The sequence below is a fragment of the Pseudochaenichthys georgianus genome, chromosome 15, assembly GCF_902827115.2.
Source record: "Pseudochaenichthys georgianus chromosome 15, fPseGeo1.2, whole genome shotgun sequence".
NCBI classification, from domain to species: Eukaryota; Metazoa; Chordata; class Actinopteri; order Perciformes; family Channichthyidae; genus Pseudochaenichthys; species Pseudochaenichthys georgianus.
Genome location: NC_047517.1, coordinates 89,024 through 113,699, shown reverse-complemented (window position 1 = coordinate 113,699; position 24,676 = coordinate 89,024). Strand labels below are relative to the sequence as shown.

Genomic DNA, 24,676 nt, shown 5'->3' with positions numbered 1-24,676 from the left:
CACCAGGGAAACAGGTGAACACAATCAGACACACCAGGGAAACTAACGACGGGGAGGAACACACAGGGAGAAGGACCAGACAATACACACGGAGGAAAACATGACAGGGAGAACAGAACAGCAAAACACCCATTACCAGACACACCAAACTAAAACCGTGACATGACATAAGAATCATGACAACTGCGATGGACTAAAACTACAGTTAAAAGTGTAGTTAATACTGAAGTGAATTATTTGAACATGTACACTCACTGATCTTTGTCCAGAACGCAGAAGGAGTCCAGGAAGGGGAAATTAGCAGCAATGCTCTCAAAGTCCTCTTGAGAGATATAGCCATCATGGTCATGGTCATAATTCCTGAACACAGACTTCCCAATGACGAGAAAAATAAATTAAAACACACACACACACATCTCTACATCTTTCCAATCAATGCATTCTGTAGGTATAATTTGAAGAGGTGTGTCGTCCACTCACATCCACCACCTTCCTGATGTGTTTGTTGACCACAGAGGGGTCCGGTTTGGTGGGGACCCCGGAGGCCCAGTCCAGAGGGACCAGGGGCTTGTTGGGAGTTGTTGGAGAGGTAGGCTGTGAGGAAGGACAAGATACACGGATACAGATCAAATCAAATCAAATGTTATTTCTGTCGCACATTTAAAAACGATTTCCGGTCGAGCCAAAGTGCTGCACATGCAGATAATAAATAACACATTACTACCGATGTAAACAGAAGACAATAAATTACAACAGCAAATATAAAAATCAAACACGGGGAAGTGTCATGAGTCGAATAAATTCAGCAAATAATCTGTTGCACACCTCGATTTCCAATTCTCCTAATAGAGTGGTCGCATTGCCATGGCTCCCTCGACAAGAATACAAGTTTTTTTCATTTGGATTATTGTAGTAAATAAACTCTCTGGGATATAATCTCCACATATTAACACCAATTTCTGAATGCAAATAGGAGAAGTCAAAAGCTAAGGTTTCTTTGAAAACAAACTACTCACGGTCACTTAAATTCACTTCACCATCGCTAAGCTGGTTAATTTTCGACATGATGACGTTTAGACGCCAGCTTCACCAGTGGGATATTTACTGATGTATTTTATGTTGTAGAACAAAACGGGAAACTCTCTTCAGCTTGTGTTAACCACAAACCTTATTCCAGGCTAACAACCAAAAACGCATTCGAAAAATGATTGAATTTGAGACAAAGGAACATGAAATGGTAAAATGCAGGTTTTTAGTTCCTGCACCACTGTATAGTTCCAAAGGGGTAACAAATGACAAATAATACAAATACACTACCAGTCAAAAGTTTGGACACACCTTCTGTGTGTTCATTAGAAGTTTTTTATTTATTTAAATGTTGTCTATATTGTAGATTTATACTGAAGACATCAACACTATAAAATAACATATATGGAATTATCTAGTAAACAAAAAAGTGTTAAAGAAATATGATTTATATTTAGATGGCTACTGCAGAATGTTGTGGTAGCCATGCTGGTAAAGTGTGCTTTGCATTTTGAATAAATCACCAACAGTGTCACCAGACACATTAAGAAGGCAAGTCATTCCACAAATGGACTCTTGACAAGGCACACGTGTTCATAGAAAACCTTTCCAGGTGACGACCTCATGAAGCTGACTGAGAGAAGCCAAGAGTGTGCAAAGCTACTTTGAAGAATCTCAAATATAAATCATATTCTGAATTTTTCAACACTTTTTTGTTAACTAGATTATTCCATATGTGTTCTTTCATAATTTCGATGTCTTCAGTATTAATACAAAGTATAAAAATTAAAAATTAAATAAAAAACTTCGAATTTGAAGGTGTGTCCAAACTTTTGACAGGTAGTGTATGAACAATTATAAGTTGTCAAACAGTGCAAATCCTGAACATTTTAGCATACCTATAAAGTGTATCCAGCATGCACACAGTGTGGACAAAGCTGAACACAAAATACATTCGATCTGAAACTCACCAATGATTTGTGGTTACGTGGTTCCCTTAGTAATGACAACTCGTAAATCTCATCTTCGGTGTAATAAAGGTCTAAAGAAAGCTGAAAACAAAAGGGTTTTGGATATCATTAGTTTAATCTATAAACAATTGAGTATAACACAGTAAGCTTTAGTTTAATGTATAGACTATTACATATTGATTAATCACACTGTTGGAAATATATAGCACTGATGTGGAGCTTCTCTATTATTAGATCCAATACACAGAGCACTTCACAGGAGATTTGGATATGTTTTGTGATCTGGAGCGCAGTGACAGGTCCTGGGTGTCAGGTAGCAAAAGCGAGTGGCAGCTTTAAACTAGTTTTGGTCCGAGAAATCAGATCAGGGGCCGATGTCAAACATATATTTTTCTGGTTTGTCCTGTGGTGTTAAACCCATCTATTTTTGGGGCTTATATTAGTTTTATGTAAGTTACAAAAAAGACGGAATACATTTCCGTCCTACACCCAGGCTAATGCTTTTATATTTTGACCAACAAAACTATTCTGATTAATATGTTTTGCTACAAAAATGCTTGACAACAGTTTTGAAATCCTTCTTACTCTATTTACTCCTCTTCCTCTCAGAAGAAGCTGTGCTGAATATGATTGATGTTGAATTGAAACAGAAACAAAACAGAAAGACAGAGATACATATTTGTTTCTGTTGTAAATTTGATATTTGGCCAATTCCTTATATATGCACACATATTTTGCCAGCATGAAATGCTTCCCCTCAGGTTCTGTGTGTGGAGGGGGGCCCTCACCGTCAGCAGGTAGATCAGGTCCATGTTGGGCTCCACTTGGGCCACTGCAGTCTGCAAGGACACCAACTCGTTGAAGGTCATGTAGAGCTGATGCATCTTCACCAGGTTCACCTCATTGCTGTCATGCCCCCAGTCAGGGAAGACCACATGCACTGCGATCAGGTCCTTCAGGTGCACCCCCAGGATGGGGGTCTTAAAGCCCTGGCACTCACTGAAGGCCTTCCGGTAGCAGGAGTAGTTGTTGTTGGAGGACACCAGCTCTGTCATTTCGCTCCACATCTGGTTTATTTAACGATCAAATGACAAAGTAAGTGTTGTGGCAATGTATGGACCATGCATGCTGGACCGCAGCCACAGCTGGTCAAACATCAGCTGTTTAAGGATTACATATTCTATAGATCAATGAAGGTAAAAGGTCGTGGGATTAGACATGCAAATCCTTCTGCCCCCTTGTGTCACATTCTGTTAAAACATTGTGTGCTCTTCGTGCTTCCTGCAGCATATTCTCTCAGAATACTGTGAGGATTCACTCGTATGCCCGCCTGGAGGCCGCCTCTGGCTTTGGATGTGGCTGACTCTCTACCTGTGAAGACGTTGCTTCATAGATAACATTATCTTTCATCCAAGTTCATCCTTTAGGCTACATCATTGTTTTAACTAATTACATGATCAACGCAACTTGAACGACCGCATCACACCGATCCTGGCTACCTGTTGCTTTAGAATGGATTTACATTTTTTATTGATTAATCTTAAAGTCCAGAGAGGACTTGCTTCATCTTTTGATTGCGTTATGTTCCCTCGCATGCTGAGATTCTCAGAAGCTTTGCTCCTGGTCCTTCCATGGTTCAGATTAAATCACAAGGCAGACAGAGCCTCTCCACCCTTTCTCATTTCTCTAACTCTCCTCCTCGACTCCCCTCCTCGACTCCCCTCCTCGACTCCTATCCTCGACTCCTATCCTCGTGTCTTAGTCCCGCCCACAGGAGATGCGAGCGGAGGACTGAGGAGGGGAACCGAGGAGAGAGGAGGGGAAGCAGCAGGCGGTTAGAGAAATGAGAACTCCTCTCCTCTGAGCGGTCATTTTAAAGACGTCCATTAATGATGACAGGAGGCAGCAGCCTCTGTCTGGTGGACACATGTGTTCATGACCACTTCTATATTTACTTTGATTCATTCACAGTGCGGTATAATGAGACAATAACAGGCTACAGATGCGAACATATATACACACACACACACACACACACACACACACACACACATATATTTATATAATATTATATACAATTTCAGATTCAAACAGGTATGAGAGTACTCTCATAATAACGTAACACTATCAGACTTATCGTCGTGAGGCCCCACGCAAAGTTATATGATGAGAGCTTTGGAGCTTCGCAGCGGCGAAACTGTGCCGTGCCACACTAATTGCGCCGCATTTTTGGCTCAGTTGAGGCACCCTCCGCAAGGTGAGGCCACCCAGTGTATCCTCGATGCATGCAGAGCTGTCATTGGCTGAGATAACTCCGGCCGTGCGTCACGCCTAGTGCTGCGTACCTGGACTCACATTCAGGTTCAGGTCCGGACTCAAGTCCAGAGGTTCAGGTTCAGGTCCGGACTTATAAGTCCGGACCTGAACCCATGGCTTGTGTCAAGTTGTGTGAGTAACTAAAGTGAACTTATTGTGAGCTAATTATCAATTGAAAATTAACTCATAATCAACTCAAATTCAAACTCGTCAGGTTTATTGCGCTCCCTTCCAACTTGTGTCTACATTTCTCTACAAAGTACAAATGTGCCACTTATGACAGCAACTACAGTGAACTACTACAAAGTTCAAACATTTATTTCATTTACCAAACTAAAGTAACCAAACAGTCCCTGAGCTGACTGAGCCTAAATCCCTAAAGCGTTGCTGAAAGGTAGAGTGTAGAGTAGACTATACGCATTACACTGTTACACACCTACTGTACAGTAAAGGCTACACTGTAGTGACAGTACAGTCAGAGTGTACTGTACTGTCCGTACACCATGTCATTTATACAACTCTACATGTGACATTATACAGTACATACTGTTAGAAATTAAAATCAATGTTGATATGGTGTAATTTTGAATTAAATACACTATTTAATTTAAATTAGTTTTATTCTGAAAAAACCGGAAGTTCACACTATTAACTTAATACTTTTATTCTGAAAATTCTTCACTTCCGGTTAGCATTAGCATGTGGCGAAATGCTACGTTTTCAAACCGTGAGTTGAAGGTGAAATGACATGTGATGTTGTACACCGAGCACACTGGGATTAGCACTCGTTTATTGACGCTGAATAACGTTTATCAGGGAATGTTTAAATAACCACAGACACCAGAATATACGTAAGTGCTAGTTTTTTTGCGAGTCCAAGTACCGGTTCCCGACGTTCCGGTTTTAACCGGACTTGAACCGAAACTTTTTACAAGTCCAGTACCGGTTCGGCGTACCGGTACGCAGCACTAGTCACGCCTCTTTGAAACATCACTGCTGCCGGAATACATCCGTGGAGGATCCGCGGAGGACCCATCAGTGTATCCTCGGTTAGAGCTCCTCCAGAGAGCCTCCTCGATGCTCGATGCTCGGTCCTCGAAGTGCATTTAGAGAAATTAGATGTCCTTCAACATGGCGCGCTGAAATCCATTTCCGGGTCACTCCTGGAGGACCGAGGATTTGAGGAGGGGAAATTAGTGAAATGAGAAAGGGCCATAGACTCTGCTGAGGAGATCCCGGACACTCTGAAGGTTTCTAATTTCTCTAATTTCCCCTCCTCGACTCCTCAGGCCTACATTACTCTCTTTATTGCTTTAGTTTAGTAAATATTGTAGCGACCCTGTATAGGGTGCTGTGTGGGTCACTAAAGCATCCCCCGTCTCTCTGCCAATCACAGAGCTGCACAGTAATGCTGGTCGGTGTGCGGGTTGGGGGAGCAGAGGGGGAGGGCTGGCGAGTGTGTGACGTTGACCCTGCTGTGTCGTGTGTGAGTTAGTGAGTGGAGTACTAGAGTCACGTTGAACCTGCGACCTGTAACCTGTGACCTATGAACCTGTATGTGTATGCTACCAAAGGAGCTATTAAACCTAACAACTTGAGGCCTGTTTCCGACTCCTATTGTGGAGCGTTACATTGGTGTCAGAAGTGACTTTTTCGAACGAAGGACGTCTATCCTGACGGGAGCTCGTAACTGCGTCACGGAGTTATAGCCAGTGAGCTAGCGGAGATGGATGAGTTCGGGAGGATGGGAGTGAAGCAAGAAAAGAGTGACGGAGAGGAAGATGGAGCATGCGGGTGGGCGAAGGACATGAGTACGGAGTTCAAGAGTGCACGGGAGGCGAGAGAGCGCCTGAGAGAGTCGGCGGTGAGGCTAGAGACGCGGGGATGACTCCGTCCTCAGCAGCGTTTCGCGCCATTGACATTCGGGATGAAAACAACAATGGCGGCGCCCATCTGGATGTAAACAACAATGGCGGCGCCCAGCAACCAGTAGCAGCTGTGTCCGTGAAAACACCAAAGTACTCGGGTAGGTCGGACTGGGGCGCTTTCGATGCCCAATTTGAACTGCTAGCACATGCAGGGGGGTGGTCAATAGAGACTAAAGCGCTACAGTTAGCTTTGTGCCTACAGACGAGGCTCTATCATGCCTGCTACTGCTTGCTAACGACTCGGAAAGCCTGACGCGGTGGGCATATGCACACCCGGAGTGCAGAGTGAGCTGGCGTGGGATCAATTCATCAGGGCCCTGCTCCCTGCTGACTTGAGGGTCGAGGTACAGCGGCAGCATCCACAGTCCTTGCAGGCGGCCTTGGAGATGGCTGTGGAGAGAGAAAATGTGTGGAGTGTAGCTGCTAGGAGCAGCGAAGGGGCGGGTCCACTGGCTGTGGTCAGCCAGGACAATTGGACAGAGACTGCCCCAAGGCACAGCGGGCCCAGGGAAACGACGCGCAGCCCGCATGAAGGGGAAGATGCGGAGCCAGGCCCAAAACCCCCCCAACCAAACCACAGCCTTATTGCCACCAACACATCTGAGGAAGGAGCCCGACAGCACAGCCGGGGGAGCCAGACTCTACTCCCTCCTGAAGAAGATGACAGCACATGCTTGGAGCCTGTCGTCGCGGTGGGCCGTGCTGGTGGTGGGGATTCCTGTTAAGTCCCTGTCACTGTGGAAGGGGTGCCCTGCACTGCACTGGTGGACACAGGCTCGACAGTAACCCTGGTGAGAGCAGATGTGTTGCCCAGTGGGACTCAATTTGAACCGACAGCGGTGCGTCTACTCACAGTCACGGGAGAGCTGGCACCTATGAAAGGAAAAGGCATGCTGACTGTGTCGGTGGGGGGAGTTAAAGTGCAGCATCCGGTGTGGATAGCAGAAGTGCAGGACCCGTGTATTCTGGGTTTGGACTTTTTGAGGGCGACTGGTTGCCACCTGGATCTTCAAGCAGGCACAGTGAGTTTCCACGGGGGGGCCTGTGATCACTATTACCCGTATAAACACCCCTGCTGAACCTTCTGGGAGACCCCTACGCACCCAGTGAGTACCCTAGAAACTGTAAACAATCCTTCCTCCTTGCCTTTATCCCCGGTGACACCCACTCAGGGCAACTCCGCACCTGTCACCCCCGGCCTGTGCCACCCATTCCCAGTTACCCCAGACTGGAGTATTGGAATTGTGGAGGAAGAACTGTGGCGGCCTTAATCCCGAGCAGCAGGAGCCACGTTGGCAGCTGCTGCTATAGTTCCAGGGCAGTTTCGCCATGAGTGAGGAGGAGGTGGGCCGAACTCATCTGGTAGATCACGAGATTGATACAGGGGACTCGCGAACCATCAAGTGTCATCCTCACCGACTCCCCCTGGCCCGTCAGCAGGCTTGTGACGAAGCAGTGCGGAGCATGCTGCACATTGCCCTCCGACAGCCCGTGGGGCAGCACCTGTAGTCATGATCCCAAAGAAGACAGGTGGCTGGTGTCTGTGCTCAGACTACAGGCCGGTGAACGAGGTCACCAAGAAGGATTCATACCCCCTCCCCCGCATCGACGAGTCCCTCGACCTGGTCTCTGGGTCGTCTTGGTTCTCTTCCTTGGACCAGGTCCCTCTTGCCCCAGAACTCACAACTCCATCACATGCACCTTCCAGCGTTTACGCATATAGTACATCACAGTGTAAGCCTGTGTCAGCATACAGTTTACCAAAGCGCCAACAGGAGTCACTATATAACAGGCATTAACAGATGCCCATATCTGTAACAACATGGTAGGTGACGATCGACACGATTGGCTGCTCAGTTAGTTCAGTATTTGTCACATATCACATCTCATGGTGGAATCTAGGGGTCAGAGGAGAGAACACTGTCCCACACTTGCTGCCCCGCTGTAACTCCAGTAAAGGAAGCAGCAGGTGGACGCGGCGTGTTGTTGTCAGAAAACACACCTCGCCTGGTGTAATAGCTCCGATTAATGCATTTCACTGTTAATGTGAAACACAGCGTTAATGCGAAGGCGCGGGGCCACGGTACGTTCAAGGACCTCCGCAGAAAATCGGCCCTTTTAATGTCGGTTCCCCATAAGATAATCTTCCTTTCATGGAAGGTTTGGCGGAGGAGAGGGCCACCAGAGAGTACTACAGCTTCTTAGCTGCGGCTCCACAGCTCCTTGCATGTCCCCTAAAACACCGTGTTATGGGGAATGGAAGCTCAGCTGTGTACTGACAGAAGGGGGGGGACAGGATACTGCGACTGGGTTACTCACTCCAGTTCTGCAGCGTCCCTCCTCCATTCAGGGGTGTAAAAGAGGCAAGTCTATCATCCTGTGAGGAGATAGGTTTCCTTTCAACAGAAATTCAGGCCCTGTTGCAAGAACGGTGGGTTACATATTGTAATCCTAGTACTAGAGTGATGTGTGTGTGAAAAATGCATTCAATAAAAACAATTGCATTTATTGTTGAGTAACAGTCATTTCCCCATACATTTCTCGTTGAAATCGGCAAGATCCGTTTCATACGATGTTAATTGGGCACCCATTATGAGACACAATTCCCCACTCACCGCCCCAGTTGTAACTCCAGTAAAGGAGGCAGCCAGTGGGCGCGCATGTGAGTGTGATAAACCGCAGGAAGTGCTGTCAAAGCGCTATGCAGGGGCAGGGACATTAGGGCCGGCGTGTTGTTGTCAGGAAACACACCTCGCCTAATGTAATAGCTCCGATTGATGCATTTCACCGTCTGTGTGAAGACGGCATTATGACGGGGGGCGCGGCCCCCCGAGAGCGTGCCGTGGTGCGTTCAAGGACCTCAGTAGAAAATCGGCCCTTTCTGTGTCAGCCCCCCATGGGCCAATCTTCTTTTTGTGCAAGGTTTGGTGGCGGAGTGGGCCACCAGAGAGTACTACAGCTTCTTAGCTGCAACTCCACTGCTGCTTGCAGGTCCCCTAACACAGTTGTATGGGGAATGGAAGCTCAGCTGTCTGACAATGTTATTCAGACTATCCAGGCAGCAAGAGCAGGATCCACCATAGCCTGTTACAGGACGAAGTGGTTCGTTCAGTTCGTTCAGGTCGAGGGCTATACAATTAGACGGTATTAGTCTTCCACCCCATATTGGGGACAGGGAGGCTAAATTGCACCTCCTCTGCCCAGGGTATATGTTATGCAGGGCGCACGGCTTCCATTAGGCGCACTGAACAGCTGTTTGTGTGCTTTGGGTAAAGCTCTGTCCAAGAAACGTCTGACAGGATGGCTCTGCGAGTGCATTTCACATGCCTATGGACAGGCAGAGAGAGCCTGTCCAGAGCCTCTACACGGGGTATGGCTATATCAACAGCCTTGTTCAACGGCATGAGTGTGGAGGACATATGCACGGCGGCGTCTTGGTCTATGCCAGGCCCCTGGACATAATGCCCCAGTAAGCCCCATACAGGGCTGGAGGACTCTCCCCCACTAGGGTCCATGCACACTGCACCAGGTAAGCGTGTGTGAGTGTGGGGGACATGGCGCACTTATGTTCTCCCCATGCTCCTTAGGGACCCGGGAAACATGGTGCACAGTAAGCCCCATGCAGGGTTGGGGGGCTCTCCCCCACTAGGGTCCATGCACACTCTGCATGAGGTGAGTGTGGGGGACATAGTGCACTTGCGTTCTTCCCGTGCTCCTTAGGGACCCGGGAGCTGTGGTGCGCAGTAAGCCCCATGCAGGGCTGGAGAGCCTTCCCCACTACGGTCCATGCACCCTCTACGCGAGGTAAGCGCGTGTGAGTGTGGGGGAAACGGTACACTTAACCATGCTCCTTAGGGACCTGGGAAACGTAGTGCACAATGTATCACTTGCGCTGGCACCTGCAGGGTGGAGCTATGGGCTTATTCAGACCATTTATGCTCTACCCAGCCAGTTAAGCTGCGGCCCGACTTCTCCACAGTCACAACCGGATGAGAGGAAGTTGGGGTGCGATGGCTGTTAACCAAAGGCCGGTCAGGGGCAGTGTGATGGGTCGATGTTGTTCGACGACAGGGCGTTTATCTATCGGGGCTCCACCCACTGTACCCATAGAGTCCAGTAGAGGAGTGGTTCTCAAACTTTTTTCAATAATGTACCCCCTTTGAAAAACAATGTCAGCCATGTACCCCTGATCAGCACAAAAACAATTTGTTAGGGAAGACATGCCTATATAAAGAGGTACAGCACAGCGCTGCACCATCGGTGTCTGATTTATTAAAACAACAACCTTGTAACTGAGAAACACTTAAATGCTACATTTCAAATGTTTACAATCCATCACTAAATTCATGGCAAACCAATTTTAACATCATGCAATAACACTGAGACGACATCAGTTGCATTGAACTGATCTTTTTAATAAGTTGTACTTACAAGTGAGAAACATGGGCTTGTGCTTCACTGAGGATCTTTGTCATTCTGAGTGACAGGAAGATCACTGCAGTTATTACACTTCGCGTTTTGAAATATGTACAACTCAAATAAAATAAATCAAAACAACTGTTCATTCATTAAATACATTTTACATTTAGCTTGAGCTGGCTTTAATACTTTCTTTATGGTATTCAAGTTGGGCCCAAATAGAACCTTTACCCATGTGTTTAGCTAGTTCTGAAAGAATAATCAACATTGCGCAGAACAAGATAAAGCACTATAAGACCTCTATCAGCTGACGCCGCCAACAGGCAGGCGCAGGGAGACAAAACACTGAGCACAGCAGCCCAAGGTTGCAGGCTACTCTGAAACATATAAAATATAAAGCATATACTGGTTTGTTTAACACCTTTGTGTTTACCACATCATTCCATATTATGTTTTTTCATAGTTTTGATGTCTTCGGTATTAATCTACAATGTAAACAATTATCTAAATAAAAACCTTTGAATGAGAAGGTGTGTCCAAACTTTTGACTGGTACTGTGTGTGATCAAATGTTTTCAAATGCTGCAGCAACTGTCATAGGGGGGCAGTGTGTGTGTGTGTGTGTGCGTGTGTGTGTGTGTGTGTGTGTGTGTGTGTGTGTGTGTGTGTTGTACATTACTGCTTTTTTTACTTCTTGCACCACAATTATTTCACAATGTTCTTCCAATGAAACCGCCGCATTCTTCTGTCATCAAAGCTACAGTCTACATGATGGCAGACAACAATGATGAGTGGGAAACACGATCACAATGCTCCAACACCTCACGTTCAAGCCGCATGTCCTCAGTCAACACCATGGCAGCTAGAGCTCGTGCAAAAGCAGAGGCTGCACGTGTCCAAGCCTCTTTCGCACAAAGAGAAGCTGACATGATTCAAAAGAAAGCTGAGCTTAAAGCTAGTCTCAACACATTGTGGCTAGAAAGTGCTGCTGCAGTTGCCATCGCTGAAGCTGCAGTTCTCAAAGCAGCTGCTGAGGGTGCATATGGAGATCCAGATCGTGCAAGCCCATAGAGTGCGTACACTGAGTGGTACAAAGGGAATCCAGCACCTGACTCTCACCAAGACTCAAAGCCACAACAACCCATACCCACACCGGGGCGCCAGCACGCAATGGACGACGGTGAGCAAGCTAAAGGCTACGTGGGAAGAGGTGTTGTACAGCCACGTGAGTTCATTGAAGGTGGATACATTACCTGCTCAACATGCACACAATCAGGAACGAGACGCCAGCCAGATATATAGCCCGCTGAAGGTCCATCTAGAAACATCTACAGCCATCATGAGCAGTCACACGCAGCAAGACCATCCAGTCATGTTCATCAACCTGCTCAGCCACATGTAGATGTTTCACCCAGAGCCAACATTGAAAACAAAAGTTCTTTGGATTTACTCGATTTGAATGTGTCCATTGGTCCCACACCATGAGAATGTGTAACACTGACACATTTTTGCTTGTCAAACTATCATATACTATTCACATCAGACCGCTAGAAATAATCATGTTGATTCAACATGATATTTTTCAGCTACTGCAATCCCATTTTATTGAGAAATGTCATCACGTTCTGTTTATTTAATTTTGACCTGTAATCCTAACATGATCTTTTCATGCTATTATTCAAATATATTGTGTATGTTTTAAGCAATTTAATCATGTTCTGGTTGCTAGATTTTGACCAGTAAATTTAACTTGAATTTTTCATGCTAATATTATTAAAACGTATTATGCGTGTTTAAAGCAATTTCAAATATGATTGTCTAAGTCTATCTCATTCAAAGACATTGCACACATAGCTTCCAATGGAGGCAAATACAAAATCAAGCAGTTCTGTATCAAAACACTTTATTGAGCTTTAAATAAGCAACAAGAATACCACTATACACACACTTCGGTACATTCAAACTAGTTCTCCATTATGTGGTTTAATTCAGGGTGTTACCCTTTTCACAGTAACAATAGAATTTATAAAATATTTTTTTTTTTAAACAATTAAAAGAGGTGCTACAGCACAGGCAATAAAGAAAAACACTGCAGCATGGAACATTGAATAATTAAAGCATTTGCTTTAACCTAAACATTTGTGACATAAAATGACCTGTGGTGGCATCTCTAGAAGAAATATATGAAGGAACAATAAGAGTGAACAGGCTGAACAGGCTGAACAGTTCCTTACATTCTCAGCAGGGGGGGGGGGTGCTAGATACAAGATTTCAGACACATGCAGGATTGACAGGTTTCTTATAATAGAGTCTCAAACACAAACACTAAAGACAGCAATGGTCTTTAAAATGGTCTCAGGTTAAAAACACAAGTTGTAACGAAGCATACAACACATCCTAAAACATAACAGAGAAAAAAGAACAGATTCAATTGTTTGGGGTTCCTTGCATGCAGCAGTCTCTGAACCGTTTCACTGAAGGAGCCTGTTTTTCAGAGCAGTTGCTTTGTTTGAGAGTCCAGTTCCATTATAAGGCTTTGGACTACTCCAAAGGTGTAGCGGAGGTCAGCAGGGTAGCTGATATTCAGCGCGTACATTAGTCCGAACAGCATTACAAAAGCTAATGCTACATTATCCAGATGTGTCAAGACTTTGACGCCTTCTAGAACGATCCCGATGTCCTCCGGTTCATCAGTGGAAGCATCTTTAAGAACATAAATCCCCACAGTCGTGTCCTTGATGGCGCCTGTAAAAAAATAAATGGCAAAATGTAAGCAAATAAGACCTAAAACCAAGCCCCATCAAGAAAAAATGAAATAAAATAAGGGAAGGCATAGTATAGATCTAGCCATGGCAAGTTGAACATTATAAATGAAAGTAAATGAAAGATATCAAATTAAATGTAGATAAAATAATCAAGTAATTACAGCAGAACATGAATCAATCTGGTGACCTTTAAGCTGACTATGCCCTACTGAGTATAACAAGTGGGACACGTCCTTGTGTGGCACTAGTTGCCGTGTTCACTTATTAGTTTGTTAAAATGCTCCAAGGTAAATATGTATGCAACTACTCCACAAGTATAATAGGAAAAATTGCAATTCCAAATGTATTAAGTTAATTCAAGCAGCAACGATGAAATATTGAATGTAATACTTCATAATATGAAACAAAAACCACCCACTATATTTTCAAGGAACAATTTCAGCCCAAGAGATCATGTATGAAAACAAAAGTGAAGAGAAGTATAAAAGCAGCAGGCAGATTCATACCACATGTTCTCGCACAAGGTCTTTGGATCTTCCCCCATGTAGATGCATAGTCCCTACATAGTCTACATCATCACACTGAAAGTAAATGTACTTGATTAGTGTCTTATTACAGGTCTTGTGCTTTAATTCAAGTCAACTACTGGTGTGAACTGTCATTTGGATACATATTACTTTGAGAATACAACATCACAGTTCCTAAGAAAGTGCAAGCCCTGCTGTGAGCTCCACATCCCCTGGACATCTTTCTCAAATTGTGGTCAGTGGATATACGAGTTGAATTATTATATATCACTTTTAAAATTGAGATGGATAGATTGCTCAAGACAGGGTCAGTTAAAGCTACAATGTGTAGAATTAGGGTGTTTTAGCTAAACCTGTGGTTAGAGAGGGAATGGCAACGCTCTACTCGATCAGAGAAGCTACGGTGGCACTGAAGGACCAAAAAGTAGCACTGTGTGTTAGAGCTGCTGTCAGCCGGCACTCTGGTCACTTGCACTTGCACTTTCTTTCAGCTACTACACTACTGAAAGGAGAAAGATACAAAAAAAAAAAAAGCACTAAAGGTCTCCTTGGCGATGAGCACTTTTTGTGTGCCATTCTTGCAAATAAATGATGTAATAACTAAAATGTAAAATATTGTAGCATCACTTTTCACAATTCTAAAATTCGTGATTCTCAAAAATTGTTTTCAAAATAATTTATGTTTATAGGTTATTCATAATTGTGAGAATCCTGTATCACTTACATTAGCCATTTGCAAAATGATTGTTTCCAGCCTTCCCCCAAGCTGTCCTCCTCGCTTTTGGAACAGCTTCATCAGTGTGCCAGAGTGGAGGTCCAGCTGAGACAGGCATTTTGATTGTAGTGGCTTGGTCGTGATTCTCTTGAATTCAGAGTTGATCTGAAAACGCATAAAAGCAATAAGGAATTTGATCATTGTTTAACATCAGGGAGAAAACAACCACCACACATACTGGAGACCAGGATGAGGTTAAAAAGCACAGATGAACTATATAAAATCAGTTACAGTATAAAGCAGTTTGCCCATGGATTTCCTTTTATCAACTTCAAAATTCAGGATGAAAAACCGAGCATGGGATAAGCCTTACCTCAGAGACTTCAAACAGAGCAGGCCACCTTGCCATGAAATCCTCCACCATTGGACCATCACGAACAACTTCATGTCTTCTGAGTGCAAAGGTCTTTTCCATCTTGAGTTTCACAATGTCTCTGTTGTTCCTCTTCTTTGCATCTAAAAGTAGAGCTCTCTGCATAGCTTCCAGACTCTCCTCAGTTTCTGCAATTGGGTATGTTGGGCAAAATTCACCTCGGCTCTCTTTGCCTTTTTGACGCCAAAAGCTGCACTTTTCTTTCCCGCAGGTTTGTTTTTTAAGGAGTTCACTGTCACTTTTTTGTTGTTTTCTCAGGTGTGTGCGGTAGTTGGATAGTTTATACTTTAAACTGGTCTTCCATCGGCCACATCCCGTGCAGGACCGCTTCTCAGATGAACACGGATGTGTTTTGATCAGACTTTGTGCCACCTCTTCCATCTCACTATTCACTATTTCCTGCACTAAACCATCAAGGATGGCTGACTTCAACTTCGGCTCTGGCATAAGCACAGTGCCATTTTGAACATAAGTTAAGCCCTCCTGCTGAAGTTTTAATTCTACATCGTAGGAGAACTTGGGCACATGAAAAACAGCAGGCCAAGATGATCGTGTGCTCGTAGACTCAATTGACTGTACATCTGTATCCACATATCCGCTGGACAGGGACGAGGAGTCATTTAGAGCGTAAGCAATCTGGGGATTTAGGACTGCAACAGCAGACCTCTCATGGTCGTTCAGAATATCGGTGGGCCTCGACACATCACAGACTCTCAGAGTACCTTTGTCCACTACTTCAGTCATTGATGTAAGGTTAAGGAATTCATTTCCAAACAAGGAGTCCATAAACTGCAGTCGGAAATTGCCCTCAAGTCCACACTGTTTCTTGACTTCATCTTTGAGGTCATCAACTGATACAGGGAGTCCATGAGGGAGAGTCAGCCTCTGAGAGCTGCAATCAGTCACGATTATCTTGAGGATCACAGGAGTTCCCATCATCAAGACGATTTAGTCTGCATAGAGACAAAAAAAAAGATTATACTTCAGACACTATTAGATTTCAAATTCAGTGGTGAAAGCCTACTTTTAAATGACTGAGTGCAGTTTGTATGGAAATGTATAATGAATATATGAGTTGTATAAACAACTGTACAACAGACCCCCCCCACCCATGTACCAAGCATACCTCTTATTTCAATATGTCTTTTCAGTGTAACCATGCGGGCTGATCCTTGTAGTCAGCGAGTGGATATGTGTCAAGTAGTTCACTGAGTGCAACAAGGGTGAATGTTCTTGTGGGTGCTGGAGTAATGAGTTGTGACTAGGGTTGCCAACTTCCAGAAATGGAGAAACGGGACACATGCATGTGTCCCCCGCGCGCGCGCGTGCGTGGTGCGAAGATGTTCGGGTTTCTGGCGGATTTAGTTACTTTTTTTTGTTACTTTATTTCGGTTTTAGGGTTAGGGTTATGTTATTTAATTATTTTGGGGGAGCCAGCCCCTAGGGTTCGAAAATGTGTTTGGGGGTCAAACCCCCCAAAACCCTCAAAATGCATAGAAAACTATGCATACCTATAACACAATACAAACACAATGGTCTTACACCTGCATTAGGCTACTACATCACATTGTACATCAGCATGTTCAAATCGGATAGGTGGGCACGAGGGACATCTGGGCACCTCAATGTACAATTGGCTATTTTGTCCAAAATGTTAAAAAATAAATATTTGAAAAATGGTATTAAGTAATGCAAAGTATACATGATGTGAACATGCACGGTACATCATTATTAGACTTAATGTTATCCTTCAACCAACCATTTTCCCATCAATCAGCTGACTGACTCACACACACACACGCAGAAGAGCCGAGACAGATCTCCACTCACGGGCTTAACCCTTCTGTGTTTTTCTTCCACTGTTTGTTGTAAGACACAAGTCTTTTCTTTTTAGAAGGGTCAGGGCCCAGAACCACATCCTCTCTCTCTTCTCCTCTTTCATTATCACCTCCTCCATCGGCAGCGCTCATTTTCCCACACGACTGAACAGGCTGACATGCCACACAAACAATGATGCCTCGCCCGCGGCCCACCGGAGAAAATCTCACACACACGTGCGAGCATTGTGCGAGCATTGTGCCTGCCCTGTCAACTGTATGAAGGATCTGAGAGCGTGTAAAACCTGATGTGAGCTTGTGTGCATACATTTACACTTGTATAAAATATCCACGTAACTGTGAACCAAATTTGAAGTCACAGAAGAAAAAAAAAAGTTTTGTAGCTTGTAGAAAAAAAATGAATTTAGAGATGAAATGTTCACTTGCAGAAAAATACATATTTTTTAAATATATTTTCCATTACAACTGCAACTTTATTTATTACAACCTCTCAAATCAGTCATTACAACTTTTGACGAATCTGCTCTGTGGCAGTATAAATCGACGAATCTGCGGTCTTGCCTTTTGCTACAGTTCTTGCGATAAATGTGTCGCAAAAGTAATTTTCACCTGTAGATGTGGGGGGAGGGAAGGGGGTTGGAGCGAAGGGGCGGAGCTATCAGAAGGACGAGGCTCGGGTGACTGGAGACTGCGGGGCTAATGGTTTGTGTCGCTACCAGTCCGCTGACATGGCGCATCCATCAACGGTAAATGTTGCCCATTACTGGCCCAGTATTACTTTGAATCTTATTATTGTGATTGAGGATTACATCCGCTTTGAAGACCACCGTTTTATATCGTGCAGTTTAGCGGCAAAATAACGTCAGTCAGCCAGCTAACGCTAGATTTGTTGAGTTTATGCTAGCTAAACAAGTAGTGGTTGTAGTCTATACAGCAGTAATTCATATATTATAGCCTACTGCTTTGGCACTAACGGTTGATAACCGTTTATGAAAATAAAACCAATTGAACTGTACTGAAATAATGACAAGTTTTATAATTGTCTTGGGCTCCTGCTGTGTTTTTAAAGCCTTTGTAAATTATCCATGCTATTTTCTATTTAGAACGAAGACTTCAGAATCTTAAAATCCATTAACGTATGCAATTGTGCTAAATTCAACTCTGGAATCAAGCACATATTAATATGTTTGCATGACATTAGTTATTTATATTTTGCCATCACTGAACTATACGTTTAATACATTTAAGTCAAGCTAAGGTACATGTGATGGTAGCTAGTTAGTGCTCTTACCTGTGAGGCCTCCTCCAAACAGCATAATAACCAGACTGTATCATTAAAACTAAGTACCAGTTCTAGATCCTTGACTTTAGACAAACAATTCAAAAGACAACATGTATTTAAAGACCAATCTTTATTTGAATGTGCCTCTTAACCTGAGATATTAGTTATACAGTAATAGTATTGACAATCTAAAAAAACTGAGCAACTCAACAGTCAACTTTATATTTCTTATTGTCTAAAGCATTTACTATTTTCATTTTCCCCCTCGCATATTCAGTGTGGACGGATTGAGACAGCGTGGTGTCCAGAGGGCTGCAGAGACTTCAGGGAGAAACCTCCGTGTGATGGACGGATTGAGACAGCGTGGTGTCCAGAGAGCAGCAGAGACTTCAGGGAGAAAGCTCCGTGTGATGGACGTCCTGTCTGTTGGTTTGGAGAGGACTGACCCCCTAAACGCACCAGGAGCGTCTGCGCCGCGCTGCGCCGCGCTGCGACCTAACACACCAGGCGCGTTTCAAAATGTTGCGGAAGCGGAGCGTCGTGTGTGCAGCCTCGCAGTTGTTGTTGATTTTGGAATATTTCCTGGACATTTGTACTTCTACAAGTAAGTAGGCTACGTAGTTAAATGGTTTATGTTTGTGTCTGTTTAAATCGTGTTTATTGTTGTTATTTCCTATTTTGTTGTGTTGTAGACTACAGACACAGTTAATAATAATTGTAATATGTAATAACAGTTATAAACGACATGAATCAAAGATGTGTTGCTGTATTTTAGTGGTAAAAAAATATGCATTCATCATCATAATTATTGTATATATATATATATAATTGACAGTGCCTGTAAACCGGAGGAGAACGCTGGCATGTATTCTCCTACTTGAAAGACGGTGGTGGGGGGGAGGAGAAGGAGCCGGTTTTGGGTGCACCCCCTCAACCAGCAAAGCAGACAACAAGGTGATTTTCATCACTTCCTGCCTGCGCCGCGCCGCGTCAAAAATAGGATTCATCCTATATTTTAGAAATTCCTTGCGGCGAGGAGCTTCTGGGACGCTTCGAGCCGCAGCACCCATTGACTAGAGTGGCCGCGATCTTTGCGAACGCCGCGGCGTGGCCGTAACGCAGCGCAGACGCTCCTGGTGCGTTTAGGGGGTGAGGGTCTTTCCTCAGCGAGGAGGACCAGGCATGATGGAGGAGCCCATGCTGGGCATAGCTGATACCAACTGCACAGGCCGAGTCTGTCACTTTATTTGACTACATGTGTTTACTTATACATTTAATAGGTTTACACCTTCTGTCCATATGTGCTTTTTATTTAAAACATTTGATTAACTTTTGGTTCACATTTCAATAAATTGTATTTGTATTTGCTCTCCTTTTGTCCATTATTCTTACTGAAAATGTTAGATTACACATTCACATCTGACTGAAGAGTGGCCCCATTTATTTGTGACGTTGCAAATTCTGCGGTACAAGGCACAAGTGATGTGAAGCTCATAAAGTGAGGCAAATAGAAATAATCAGCTGATGGAGTGTAGATGTGGAAATAGGTGCATTCGATCAGCTGACTGTGTTTTTTGCCACACTTTATAAGCCTGACTATAACCACCCCTTCTCTGAGGTGCAGGCAGCGTCACAAACAAATGATGGTCCTGATAGACTACAAAAATATTCGGTGTGCAGATCTTTGTTTTCACAATAAAAGTAGTTTCTTAGTGAATGTCCTGTACTGGTCTTAAAATCTCATAACATCAGCTTTTAATGTTCCTCTTGGATGTTCTTCTTGACCCTCAGAGAAAGAGAATATGTCGTGTCTTTCAGGCATGTCCTTTCCTAACAAAAATTACAGGAAACATAAAACATTATTGCAGAACAAGTGTGTTATTTATGAAAGAGGTGTGTTTGTGTGTTTAGGGGCTGTTGATATAATTATTTTTTAATTGTAATGAGATTATGAATGAACAGTATGAAATTCATCAACATTGAAATATATGTTATTATCAAAATAATATTTAACTGTTATCAAAACGTAGTGCAACTGTAGAGGCTTGCTCTGTTGTCTCACTGAAAGAATAACTTTTACCACGTTTTTTACAGACAATATTGAGAGATAAATAGTAGCAGTTCTCACTATGTGTTAAATATCTTTGCCTTCAATACATTAAATTAGAATGCTGACAAAGTCATATTGCTTATTAACATCTAAATGTGACTTTTTGCATGGAAAAACCCCTCAACTTAACTGATGTGTAGGTGATCTAGTATTTAGTATTGTTTAATGGAATGTATATCAGTGTATTAAAGTCTTAATTCATTTAAACCAATATCTTTCTTGATTCTTTGTACAGTATGAAAAAGAGTCTTAGTACCTGAGCTGAAGTTCACTGCTGTGAGGAGTCCAGTTCTGTCTCTCACTCTCTGGTCCAGCCTGTCTGCATCACCTGGACAGCTTAAACAAACAGATATATATATATATATATATATGTAAAGTACCATGTGTACAAACAATATAACTGATTCTCTTCTGTTGAACATGTTGGATTGTGTATTGTCCGAGTCAGGGTCCTTTTTATTTTACTGTAACTTTGGAAATTGTGTTACCAATGCTTACTGTTTATTTGATATCAATACAACTAATAAAAACAACAAGGTTTGGGTTCGTTCTTCAGATGACTGTGACGTTAACGTGTAAGCTCGATAATGAACTCCAGCTCAACCAACCATATTGTAATATCTAAGTAATCATCTTGAAATATGACATTAATAATTGTAATATGCACACATCTTATTGTGAGGTTGATTTCACATACACTACTTCGACGTTAGCTAAATAGAAAATAGCATGGATAATTTACAAGGGCTTTAAAAACACGGCAGGAGCCCAAGACAATTATAAAACTTGTCATTATTTCCGTACAGTTCAATTGTTTTTATTTTCATAAACGGTTATCAACCGTTAGTGCCAAAGCAGTAGGCTATAATATATGAATTACTGCTGTATAGACTACAACCACTACTTGTTTAGCTAGCATAAACTCAACACAGCTAGCGTTAGCTGGCTGACTGACGTTATTTCGCCGATAAACTGCACGATATAAAACGGTGGTCTTCAAAGCGGATTTAATCCTCCATCACAATAATAATATTCAAAGTAATACTGGGCAAGTAATGGGCAAAACTTACCGTTGATTGACGCGCCATGTCAGCGGACTGGTAGCGACATGAACCGTTAGCGAACAGTTAGCCCCGCAGTCATCCGGTTCGACCTGACTGTGACTGACCCAAGCCTCGTTGTTCTGATAGCTCCGCCCCTTCACTCCAACCCCCCTCCCTCCCCCCACATCTACAGGTGAAAATTACTTTTGCGACACATTTATCGCAAGAAGTGTAGCAAAAGGCAAGACCGCAGATTCGTCGATTTATACTGCCACAGAGCAGATTCGTCAAGTTGTAATGACTGATTTGAGAGGTTGTAAAAGGTTGTAAAAGTTTCGAGCATGCACAGAATAATTCTGAGAGCAGAAAAAGTTTCGAGCGCGCACAGAATAATTCTGAGCAGCAATATATCTGAGTGCAAGCGTACAGTTTGAGCACAAGCAGAGCAAATCTAAGTGCAAGCAGGCACTATTTGAGTGCGAGGGCACTATTTGAGTGCGAGGACAGAGTTTGAGGGAAATAAATACATAAAGTATGCTCTCAAATTTAAATACCACGCTCTTGAATAAAGATAGGGAATAACCCCCATATAGCTGCGGCCGCGGCCAGTAGACGGCGGTACACTATGGTACACGAAACGCCCACCTGACACGCCACTACGGTGGCTGAGAGGCACCACCGTTAAAAGCGAATTGACGAGATTTACATCATACAGCCCATGTAGTATAAACATTGATTTTAATTTCTTACAGTAGGAGAGGTTTTGGGGTTTAGGTTTAGGAGGGAGGAAGGAAGATTAGGATTAGGTAAAAAGGTAGGGAGTGGTTAGGGTTAGGATGGGGGGAAGGGAAGGGTTAGATTGAAGGGAGGGAAGAGAACTGCTACCCGGGAACGTTCATACTGGGTAGTTTATTTAGTTTAAAAAAAATTATCCAACGAGTTAGAGACCACAAAGGAAGTGTAGTACCGCCGTTTGGCCACAAGACTCCGGCGCACTCCTGGGGGCTTGGTTCAACCTCCACTGTCCGCGGCCGCAGCTAGACCCTTCTCAGCCACCGTAGTGTCGTGTCAGGTGGGCGTGTCGTGTACCATCGTGTACCGCCGTGTACTGGCCGCGGCCGCAGCTAGACCCTTCTCCAAATACGGGGCGTCCCGGCTAATACGGGAAGGTTGGCAACCCTAGTTGTGACTGACTTTGTCAGTAACTGAACTCTTTTTTAATTTCTTTGAAAATGTACCTCAACAAGTAACAAAATGCAGATTCAGTTTCAACAGTTGAAAATTAATATAATAGCTCTTACCAATATAAAATCTTTCTGTGTGGGCCTTTCAGTGGTAAAGAACCTATGAAGGAAAACATTTAGAATCAGTGGATTTAAGATAAATAATGAAATAAAAGACTACAAACTATTATAACAAAAGCACATGGAATATATATAATACATACTTAAATATAACAAGTCCTCCTCTCTGCTCTTGTCTGTGTGTGTGTTAAACAATGCCAGTGCTAGCTAGATAACTAACATTAGCTAAACATAGCGTCATGATGACGTAAATGTCACGGTCCAAAGCTGTGTGGCTAGGCTAACTAGCAAACTACTTTACAGCGTTATGACTGCCTGAACGTGCAGTTGGCGGTAGTCACTGACTTTATGTTAAATCGGCAAACCAAAACTTCAGCCGTTGGCAGCACACAGAGCCCCACATTATCTCATATTTGTTCAGAAAATGAATAAGAATCCTTGTCACAGACGGTCCTTGGCAAGCGGAAAACAGTCGCTGTTTTTTTAAAGTTTATATGACGTTATTTTAAGTGTGGAAAGGGCACCAACAACGATAGCTTAGCCCGATCCGATCTCCATTCAGAAAATGGCTGCTTTAAAGTGTTTTGCCTGCAGTTTTGCATATACTTCCCACAGTAGTCAATCATGGTTTAAATTAATCGGTGTCAGTATGTTGTTGATTCGGCCTCATTGTTATACGTTTATTACAATGAAATCACGGCAAATAAGCGAACTAAATGTACTTACTTGGACCGAGACCGACTCACATACACACGCGTGAGCACACTAACAAACACAGCCACACGTGCGCCATGCCCAACACTTGACATTAGGTCAGCGCTAGCTTGATAGCTAACATTAGCAATACATTGTGTCATGTACATACACACGTCCCCGTAATTGTAAGATACCGAACGAATACAGCACTATATTGGAAAGGGGTACAAACATTTATTGAGCAGAAACATTTCATTTAATTAACTTACTTTTGGAGACTCTCACAGAGGTTGGCTTTGTGTAACCAACTGTTACTTTTCGCAGTTTTCGACACCTCTTCTTCTGTACTTTTTTTCGGCAGTTCCGGATGACCAATCACAGCTCCGGACGCCACTTGAATACATACTGCATTTCCGGTTCTAACCCCATTCGATTACATTGATTACAATTTTTCAATTAAATCACGTTCAGTCAAGGCGATTTAAATACAGAGATTTAACAAATACATGTAATAAATTAAGTCTGCTTAATTAAATCACATTCAGAGACAGAACATGAACTAATTCTGTTGCATTTACTGTTTTTATTTGTGTAAATTCAAAGAACCTCTATGTCCTTTTTTTCTAGTGAATGAGTCTCATTCATCAGCTACAGCAGATTTGGCCAAGTATTTAATACCGTCGGGAAATGGTTAGCTCCATCATTCCTCAGTTCCACAAAGGGCTTGAACCTGTCATCAAGAGAAGAGCTCGAACCTCCTGTGTAAATGGCTTGGACCGAAATCCTTTGAACATGCAAAGAGAATCAGATCAGTTCACATCCATAATGCGGCAGCAGGTGTCAATATGCTATGGCAAAGGTTGGAAGATTGTTATGGGTCACCTGAAGCAATAGAAAATGCGCTCCTCAAAAAAGTCGATGATTTCCCAAAAATCAACAACAGAGAAAATCAAAAGTTAAGGGAGCTGGGAGACATTCTTCTGGAGCTTGAAGCCGCCAAGGCAGATGGATTTGTATCTGCTCTGAGCTACCTAGACACATCCCGTGGCATCACTCCCATCGTCCAAAAGCTGCCATATTCCCTGCATGACAAGTGGGTCTCTCGAGCATCACGTTACAAAGAAACACACAGAGTATCGTATCCACCATTCTTCATCTTTGCAAAGTATGTTTGTGACCAGGCCAAGATACTCAATGATCCAAGCTTTGCCCAGCTCACAGGTGGTCCGAGTATAAGCAAGACTGAGGAGCCTTTCAAACCCAACATGAGAAAGCCAGTCTCTGTAAGGAGGAAAGATGTCTCA

General features: G+C 43.4%; 2 protein-coding genes across 5 annotated transcripts in view; both read right to left on the bottom strand.

The window, feature by feature from the left end:
* Positions 1-24,676, bottom strand: part of rasgrp3 (RAS guanyl releasing protein 3 (calcium and DAG-regulated)) — a 151,969-nt gene that overhangs the window by 59,106 nt on the left and 68,187 nt on the right. For all 3 annotated transcript variants that reach the window (XM_034100956.2, XM_071205591.1, XM_071205592.1), the window contains exons 9-12: positions 2,786-3,064; positions 1,998-2,078; positions 481-594; positions 256-371 (exon numbers count right to left, since the gene is read on the bottom strand). In XM_034100956.2, coding sequence (XP_033956847.1) covers positions 256-371; positions 481-594; positions 1,998-2,078; positions 2,786-3,064 — 590 coding nt within the window. The remainder of the gene's footprint in view (positions 1-255; positions 372-480; positions 595-1,997; positions 2,079-2,785; positions 3,065-24,676) is intronic.
* Positions 12,572-23,673, bottom strand: LOC117459823 (uncharacterized). 2 transcript variants are annotated; one of them, XM_034100959.2, is made up of 6 exons: positions 23,642-23,673; positions 22,674-22,716; positions 15,040-16,052; positions 14,676-14,831; positions 13,931-14,005; positions 12,572-13,404 (listed from the first exon to the last, which is right to left on the bottom strand). In XM_034100959.2, the coding sequence occupies exons 3-6, from the start codon at positions 16,036-16,038 to the stop codon at positions 13,321-13,323; spliced, it is 1,314 nt and encodes a 437-aa protein (XP_033956850.1). In that variant the 5' UTR covers positions 16,039-16,052; positions 22,674-22,716; positions 23,642-23,673; the 3' UTR covers positions 12,572-13,320. The 2 variants fall into 2 exon arrangements, with proteins under 2 accessions (XP_033956850.1, XP_071061694.1); XM_071205593.1 differs by lacking the exon at positions 13,931-14,005.

Coding starts and splice junctions, on each gene's coding strand:
- LOC117459823 (XM_034100959.2), bottom strand. CDS start 16,038: ATGATGGGAACTCCTGTGATCCTCAAGATAATCGTGACTGATTGCAGC. Junction 14,832..15,039: donor CTCTGTTTGAAGTCTCTGAG/GTAAGGCTTATC, acceptor ATGCGTTTTCAG/ATCAACTCTGAATTCAAGAG. Junction 14,006..14,675: donor TCATTTTGCAAATGGCTAAT/GTAAGTGATACA, acceptor ATTTACTTTCAG/TGTGATGATGTAGACTATGT.